The 9,881-nt window shown below is 31.1% G+C and overlaps 1 protein-coding gene across 2 annotated transcripts in view; it reads left to right on the plus strand.

The window, feature by feature from the left end:
* Nucleotides 1-9,881, plus strand: part of LOC106478056 (transcriptional activator protein Pur-beta-like) — a 40,086-nt gene that overhangs the window by 19,486 nt on the left and 10,719 nt on the right. For both annotated transcript variants that reach the window (XM_013938567.2, XM_013938566.2), the window contains exon 4: nucleotides 7,402-7,520. In XM_013938567.2, the coding sequence (XP_013794021.1) occupies nucleotides 7,402-7,520 (119 nt within the window). The remainder of the gene's footprint in view (nucleotides 1-7,401; nucleotides 7,521-9,881) is intronic.

Below are 9,881 nucleotides of genomic sequence, written 5' to 3' on the forward strand. Positions count from 1 at the left end.
CTTTACTTTAAAACTAACATAAGCCTGTCCTTTGCTGCCAAAAAGAATTCCTATACAATCTACATATCCTTCAGTAGGTCTGTGACATTTCCTGATTGGCTTAAGGACATGCCAATCAGTGATTGCCTTACCAGCCTACGTTGTTCTGATCCATTTTATAAGCTGTAATTTTCATTTTAAGATTAAAAATACTTTTGTGCATCAGAAAATTTTCAAATTTCACATGTGAAATCTTTATAATGTCCAGATAATTATCAAACATTTCTTAAGAAAAAACTTTATATTTTATCTGTTATTTTCAGTAACGAATCTCTGTATGGGTTTGCTCGATTTGACTGATCTCATAACCACGTTAAAAAAATTAGGAAATAAATATAAATTATGCTTTTTTTCATTCTAGAATGACTACAAATTATCAAATGAAAACATAAATGTTTAGACTAAATAGCTTAAATCTCATAACATTGTACATTTACATATATATTTATTATTTTTATTATATTGACCTTTTCAGCTATGCCTGGCTAACAGTACAGAAGTTACAATGACGTGGCGCATGTGCACTCATGTTACCGTGTCCAGTAATATAAAACTGACCTTTAGTCTTTACAAAGTGACCTGTCTTGGATGTGTTTTATTAGACTAGTATTTTGTAAAATACAGTTACATTTCAATTATTATACATTATACATGTATATAGATTATTGCTATTTAGAATTAAGTTCGTAAACTTATTTTTATTAAAACATAAAACAGTAAACAAAGAAGTAAAGCAAACAATTATTTCTTCCAGTTACAACCTTTGTACTCAGTTACTGCTTGACGTAGGTTGCTAGCTCTTTTAAAATTTCACACTTGGAGGATATGAAACGATATAATTTTTTAGGTTTAATATATACAGTTGAATAACCAAAAAATCATACATTACTATATCAGTACCATATAATTCCACTATAATTTATCAAGCTTAGTAACTAAGCTGTATTTGGCCCTAAAAGACATAACCTACCTCCTTGAAATATTGGAAGAAAGAAATGGCATCCAAACACATTAAAATGGCTGAGAAAGCTACTGGGGACATTCTGAGCTTCTGATTGGTTATTCATGTCATATATAGAAGTAAGTGTACATAAGGAACCATTTACAAAAATGGAAAGAGGTGGGCGGGGTGCCACTGTGTTTGATTTATTACATGTGCAATATCTTGGGAAATTGAAAGATAAGAGGCTCTTATTTTATATTCTAGCTTGTCAGTATCGGTAATTTGAGTTACTAATTTGTGCAAAACTAGAGACTTAGTATTTTCACATCACAAATGTCTAATTTGAACATGTGTTGCATTCAACATACCATGTGACACACAAAAATCGAATTTTAACTGTGTTTTTTTAATATTTACTTTTAAATTAAGAAATTGAGTAAAGTATAATATTAAAATTTGAATTATAATCTCCAGTTGGATACCAAACTTATTGACATAAATTCGAGAAATAATAGTTTAATAAAATTTTGAATACGAGTCAACAAACTAGATGACATGGTCTTTTACCCATGACCTTTCTTAAAGAGTTAAGACTATTTCTCTATTAATCATCACTATAAGTTATACCTGGAAGTCATGTAATTTTTTTATTTCATTAGCTGGCTAAGAGTTTTTTCAGGGGTAACCAGTTAGCCATACTGGCACATAGCAACAGATGGCTTATGAAATGTATCAATTTCTGGCCTTCTGATTTTTGTTTTCTATATCCTGTGTATGTAAATTTTAAGTTGTGCAAATGGCAATAAATATTTTGCTAACTTTTGTTCTTTAAAAAAAATATAAACTAAAGAACATTTTAAAGTTATCAGAATGTGTTACATTTAATATAAGTTTTGATTATACATTATACTCTTCAGTTCTTGTCCTTTTAATACAGTTGTTTTTATTTCTTTTTTGACAGCACATTTTGAAATGGTCTGCTACTATCTGTTATATTTTTTTCATGACTAACTAAGCAGTTAGGTCTAGCCCAAGAATTACCAAGTTTAATAAGCTTTTAGATATGTTGGCATACTAATAGTACATTACTTTGTGAGGTATCAAAGAACTGTGTTACTGAAGTTAATGATTTAGTGTATGTCCAGGACTTGGTAACTAATTACCTCAAACACAAATATAAAAATAAAATACACAGTAACATTGTCAGTACCAAACTTCAAAGCACACAGTAAAATAATTATGTTAACGAATTAAGTAAAAAGAACCATAAGAAGATAAGACATAATTTAATTTATAAGTTTACACAAAAGAACAATATTAAACAGTTCTCAAAAGTATCATAAACAATAATCAAGTGAGTAATTGCACTAAAATACTACTTTTAATAATCAACAAATACGTCTTACATATCACAACCTTTCAGCTCTCACTTTCCTTCAAAGCTGAGGCTTCATATTTCCTTACCAAACCTCAAGATTATGTATCACTCGAGTTGACAAATTAGCATTTGTTATACATGCTCATACATAAACTTAGTAAATATAGCTGAATTCTGTGGTAGATAAGGGCATTATAATGTCATGGTAAATTCCACTATCCCTTGGTAAAAGATTGGCCTTGTAGTTGTGGTGGGTGCTGTTCAAAATTGGGGATAGTGGCAGATTGTTTTGATAACTTTGATGTAATTCAAAATTATAGAAAAAAATTTAACATTTCTGTGGCTGAAAGGGGCAAGCATATTTGGTATTGAATTCTGGAGTAACGCCTTTATCCTTAGGTCATGCTCATCCACAGCTGAACAAACTTGATTTCATTAAAAAAATGATAGCAAGAAATTATAATAGCAATATTTCAATTACTTGGATATTTGAAATAATCAGAAAGCCTAATTTTGATTAGTTGATTCATGATGCTAATCAATTAAGCTGAACAAGCTTGGAATTATCCGAAATAATAATGAGAAATCATTATGACAGTACTTCTATAACTTGGATAATTGGAATAATAAAAAACAATAACAACTGGAAACTCTAATATTGCTTAGTTGGTTATTTACATGACATTGATGTTGATTTAATCATAGTTTTGATCAACCAATTATTTCAATTGATACTGCTTAACATAATCAATGCTTGTAAGTAATTAGATATATTAAGTTAATCGCTCAAATCTGGTATAGATGGTATTTAATTTATTCAGAGGAAAATTGTCAACTTTCTTTCATTTTTTCTAAAAGGGTAGGAATATGAGGTAGCAAGTTTTATTTTAGTTATAGTTTTGTATTTTTTCATTCTCTCAGATAGTTTAGCTGTATTTTTATTTTATTTTTAGTTATAGTTTTGTATTTTTTCATTCTATCAGTTAGTTTTGCTGTATTTTTATTTGTATTTTATTTTTAGTTATGGTTTTATATTGTTTCATTCTGTCAGTTAGTTTGGCTGTATTTTTATTTGCCTTAAAAACTAGCTCACTTGCCTTCTAGTGTGTGCTAAATATTAAACATATTGTTTTTATATTAAGAAACTGACACAAGTTTCCCTGGCAGTTTCATGTGTATACTAGGTTCATGTATGATTATGTATAACAAATGCTAATACGTTATTCATGTGGTATGTAATCTCATGGCAAGGAAATAAAGTCTGTGATCTGAAGTTAAGTGAGACTGTTGAGAGGTGTGAGACTGAAATACATAAGATATATTTGTTGGGTATAAGCTCTAGCAATCCACTAAATTATTAACTATTGATTTCTGAAACTTGTAAAGTGTTTTGTGATTTAATAAATTTGTAACTTATCTTACTGTGTTGGTAATGTGATTGTTTGATATGTAACAACATTATTTAAACTTGATCATGCTAGATGTGTGAGTATGGATGTAAACAAACCTAGCAAAAATGGGGATCAATCTTACAGTTGTCTGTTGTAGTAAATCACTCTTAACCCTCTCCAGACAGGTCAAGGGTAAAAGGTCATGTCATTGCATTTGTTGACTCTAATTAAAAATTTTATTGAGCTACTATTTCATGAATTTATGTCAATAAGTTTGGTATCAAACTGTAGATCATAATTCAAATTTTAGTATTATACATTATTCAGTTTCTTAATTTTAAAGTAAATATTAAAGAAACACAATTAAACATCAAATTTTTTTTGTGTCATGTAATATGTTGAATGCAGCACCGGTTCAAATTAGATGTTTGTGAAGTCAGAATACTAAGTCTATAGTTTCATATGAATTAGGAACTCAAATTACTGATATTGACAATCTAGAATATAAAATAAGACCCTCATATCTTTTCTATTTGCTGAGACATCACTCATATACTGAATCAAACACAATGGCCCACCTCACCTCTTTCCAGTTTTGGAAATGGTCCCTTATATAAACTTACTTCAATATATGACATGAATAATCAATTGAAAGCTCAGAATGTTTACCTAGTGGCTTTCTCACCCATTTTCATGTGTTAGGATGCCATCTCATTCTTTCAAACCAAGTTTTTCAAGGAGGTAGATTGTGTCTTTAATCTGCTCGAAATTTCATATTTTTTTAGACCCAAATACAGCTTAGTTACTAAGCTTGATAAATTATAGCAAAATTCTGTGGAAATGATATAGAAATTATGATTTTTTGGTTATTTCAAATGTATATGTAAAACCTAAAAAATTATATCATTTCATATCCTCCACGTGTGAAATTTTAAGAGTTAGCAACTGAGTACAAAGGTCGTAACTAGAAGAGACAATTGTTTGCTTTACTTCTTTATTTATTGTTCTCTGTTTTAAGAAAAATATGTTTAAGAACTTATTTCTAAATAGTAATAACCTATATACATGTATAATGTATTGGGTCATCAAGAAATTAATGTCACATTTTGGAACACTTTCTGTGTTCCCCCCCCCCCCAAGAAGGGAAACAACGCTTCTATAGCCACAAAGAATATCAAAGGAGTTCATGGAAATGTTTTGAATGCTCGTAAGTGTCAACGATGGTTCGGCAAATTTCGTTCAGGTGACTTTTGCCTTAAAAACTGTAATGGCAGGGGCTGACATGTTTGAATTGATACTGATGCTCTGAAGACGCTTGTTGAGTCTAACCCAAAGTAACACACTCGTGAAATGGTCCTGAAATTGCATGTCTCTCACGAAACAATACGTAAACATCTAGGGAATATGGGAAAACTCCATAAAGAAGGTGTTTGGGCCCCTCTCGAACTCTTCGATGATAATCGTTTCTGAGGTGTGAACGTTGCTTCCTCTTCTGATGCGTAATGCGTGTGAACCATTTTTGGACAGAATTGTCACCGATGGTGAAAAATGAATTCTCTGTACAAATATTAAACACCAAAAACAATGGCTCAGTCCTAAACAAAAATGACTTCCAACCCCAAAACCTGGACTCCATCTGCAGAAAGTGATGCTTTGCATTTGGTGGGACCTCAAAGGAGTGATTCATTTTGAACTCCTCAATCCACAGTGAACTCTCATTGCAGAGATCTGAAGTCAGCAACTGGAACATTTAAATCAAGTCCTTCACTCATCAATCAGAAAGGTGTTCTTCTCCACGACAATGCACATCCACATGTGGCACGTTTGACACAACACAAGATTATGGAGTTGGGTTGGGAAGTACTTCCCCTCCCACCATATTCTCCAGATATGGCATCACCAGATTACCAACTTTTTCTTTCGCTGCAACACAATCTTAATGAGAAAATGTATGCAAATGTGGAAGGTGTTAAAGAGGACATCGACATGTTTTTTGCTTCAAAGCCAAGTGATTTCTTTAATTAGAGTATTAACAACCTGATTGTAAGATGGGAAAGCATCATTGATAAGAATGGAGACTATTTCATTTAATAATTGTTTTGTTTTGATATATAATTTGTTTGGGTTTTTTATCTAAACATTAATTTCTTGATGACCTGATATAAAAATGGGAATGTGACTGTCTTTTACAAAATACTAATCTACTAAAACACAGCTAAGACAGGTCACTTTGTAAAGACAAAAGGTTAGTTTTATATTATTGAATACAGTAACATGTGCAAAGAAAAAAAAGGCATGAGAAAAACATTGCTTAACAAACCTTAAGTCTTAATAAAAAAAAATTGATATTTTGTGTATGAAAGCATTATAATGTTTACTAATAATCTGCCAAATTTCGTTAACATGTGCTTACTAATTTGAAAGTTATAGCATTAAAACTATAACAAGCACAAAATGGTTTCGAAGTCATTCCCAGGGACTGAGCCCATGTTGAAAGAGTTAAAGAATTCACCAGTTCATTGAGTTGAATTCCTACAGTTGTTAGCTTGCATGCTTGTACAGGTAAATACTGACATCAGTTTGAATATCATAGTTCAACAAGTTGTTGAGCAGCAGTTAGTATGGTAATGAAAGTTCCTCCATTCCTTATCCTTTAAAACATGTTACAAATGTGAGGAATATTTAGCATTCATAGGCTGTAAATATAAAGTGTATTCAGTGTTTATGTTTGAAACATATCTAGATATATATATATGACAATAACATGTTAAGTATGTCATAAATGTGGCTACAGATATCTGTCAGTGGTGGCGGCAGCACTAAGAAAATGTCTCCAACCAGTGGTTATCGTGGCAACTTCCAGATATAACAATAATTAATACTACTTGAATTTATGTAGTGCACAGGTTTACTGTATAAATTTTTGCATAAATGCTTAAGAATTTTAACCTAATTTGGTTAAATTAATTGATTGTTCTTCAACTTTAAAAGAAATTTAATGCAAAGCAAAGCTAATTTTGAATTTGTAGTTTAACATAAAATTTTTGCACAAGTCATTTCTATTTTAATGAATTTAATTCAGTTTCATTAGTTAAGCTTGAAATATTAAAATCTTTTTTTATGTTTTTATTTGAAACTTTTGGTTTATAGTAAAAGTTTTTAGAAGTTTTAGTGCTGTTGATTCCATCATTAATTTGTGAATTGTCCATGTTTTTATTGATTACCCACTCACAATTTAGTGAACTCTCAGGCTTTTTCCTGAATATTTATTTAGAACTTTGGTCAGTCTGTTCAATGAATATTGCTCTAGCAGTTACTGAATTTTTAATTCTTCCAACACCAATTATCCCAAGCAAAAATAAATCTACTGAACCTTTAGAATATGATTAACTGTTGCATTAGACCATTAAGGTAAAGGCATATCAGTCACTTCATTGAATATTGTATGAAAAAGTGACCTATCAGTTTCTTTATCCACCAAGTAAAGTGAATATTTTTTAACATTTATACTAAACTGACATTTATTTCTACTGAATATTTTCTTAGATATAGATATAACTGCTTTAATTTTTTCTAGCAGTTATTTAAGTTTGGTATTTTTTTATTAGTAACTACTGTTATTGAAGCTCATTTTTTCTGTTTCATAATAGGTCCACCTAATCCTGAGAACTTACCTGAAGATGGAAAGTTAAAAAGTGAATTAATGGTTAAGGAAAATAGACGATACTACCTTGACTTAAAAGAAAATTCACGAGGGAGGTTCTTAAGAGTGAGTATAACTGTTTATGTGAAGTTGGGTTTACTGGGAAAGTAACATTTTAAATTGATAAGGATTTTAAGCCTATATCATTGTACACCAGACAGAAGAGTAGGATATAAAACTGTTAATTAGCAGATTAAGGTTTCTGATCTATATCCTTGCAAATCAAATAATACACAAAAGGCCAAACCGATTGACATATTCTTGTAATCAAAGTGTTTTATAAATTTAATTATTCTTAGATTTACTATATATGTTGAATTCATTTGTCTTTACCTGTAATTAATTACGTCCGTACTTTGGAGAAAAAGAAAACCATGTGCTTTTAATAAAATAAATAAGAGGTAGTCCAAAGGAACTTGGATTATACTATTGATAATTTGTTCAAAACATTCAATATTAATTTAGGAATGAAATTCAAGATACAATTGATTATTGTAAAATGATGAAATTGTGAACCATTTGCAAAAATCTCCTGGATTAAAACTTTACTATTATAAAACACAAATTATTTTGCAATGTTTTCCTAAATACTGTTTCAACCAGGTTTGTTTTAAAATGCACCGTAATTAGTAGAATTTAATTATTTTTTTAAAGTCTTGGTGCACTTAGTGATAAATGAGATTTTTATTATTTTATGCATTAATATTGTTTGGTAAATTTGTTTAAGCTGTTAAGTTTTAGCTGTTTCAAGGTGATAGTTCTTCTGAAGTACATTGGAGTTTACAACTAAGTTACAGGATTTTAAATACATTACACTTCAAAGATTAAAGTGACATAATTTGTCATGACATACGTTTAACACAATGTAACTTATGTAGCTTTTACATACTGATTCAGTAGAAATTCTTTATATCAATAGTTAAATAATGAATTATCTGAGATTCTTTTTTAACTTTTGATATTATAACTTTTATAAGTTCAAGAAATTAAAACTGCTATTACATTGTTGTTGAAATGCTTCTTTTTATGTTAAAAAGTTATTCAGTTTAGATACATAAGTAAACTTAAAAAAAAATTTTGTAAATTAACTTATATTAACTTCCTTAACTACTGTTTGATGAATGTTATTATAACACTACATCTCTTTGTTTTAAAAGAACTATGTAATTCTGATACAATATCTTACCTCACAAAGTAGCTTTTTTTGACTAACACTGCCCTCTTTTGGCACAAATTTTCAATGCACACCACTAGCCTTCCACCTCCCATTTCTGCTAATGATCATGCAGCAGCTCTCCAACAATATGAGCACAACACCACTCTTATTGTAACCAGTGCCTTCTTCACATCTGCACTTGTTAATCACTCCTTAATTGATAATAGTACTGTACAGACATGCTTATTTTTACTTGCAGATTTGTCAACATTTTCTGTTATACTACTAACTTAGTTTCTTTTTACTATTTATTTAAATTTTTGCATTTTGGTATTGTGACAAATGGTTTTTTTTTTACAAACTTTTCTTACTTTTTCAGGGACCTTTTTCCTAGTGTATTGTAAATTCCACTCTGTGGTGCCTGACCAGGTATACTTTCTTTTTCTTAAATCCGCATTGTCCATTCTGTGACCATGCTTGATGTCACGTTGTAGCCCTTCCTACCGCCAGGTATTGGTTGTGTGTCTGCGTTTTCTTGTTATTTGTGACTAAACTGTTATGCACACCGTAGAGATAGGGTGTTCTGTAGGACTGCTAGTGGTTTATTTTTTGCTTAATAAATATATTTTTCCATTACCATACACTCATGGACTAACATGAGTAAAGCAGAAAAAGATTGCTGCCCATCTCTGATGCTCCGTGGCATTGAGACTTTTCCTACCACAGACTTGATGTACAATTCCAGATTGACTCCATCGATGTGGTAGCTTGGCTTTTCAAAATAAGGTATTATGGTCTCCGGTGGTGCAGTCCTCCAGACTCTCCAATGCATTTTTCTCCCTTTCTTCTAGTGTAGTATGGCAGTCCTTAACACTTACCAGTTCCCAGCTGCTGGGGTGGTGGACCATGGAGGCCTATCTCCCTAAATGACAAATCATACTACTCAGTTGAGAGTAAGGCTGTGTCCTTTTGCAGGTGTTACTAGCATATCACACTTCCTACCACGGATCTAATGTACAGTTCCAGATACTACCAGGTTTTGGTTGTAGCACTATGCTGTATTCCTGTCTATATATTTGACTGATTGTTTTTTCCTACTGTGACATTTCTCCTTCCTACCATCCTCCGGATGTACATTCCTCGTGTTTCTGGTTTTGGTTGGAGATGGCCTGATCATGATTAGTATCATGTGTAAATGGCATGACACCCTTCCTACTGCGGACCTGATGTACAATTCCAGATGTCGCCAGGTTTTGGTTGATGCACTCCAC

This window comes from Limulus polyphemus, unplaced genomic scaffold, assembly GCF_000517525.1.
Source record: "Limulus polyphemus unplaced genomic scaffold, Limulus_polyphemus-2.1.2 Scaffold176, whole genome shotgun sequence".
Classification (NCBI taxonomy): domain Eukaryota; kingdom Metazoa; phylum Arthropoda; class Merostomata; order Xiphosura; family Limulidae; genus Limulus; species Limulus polyphemus.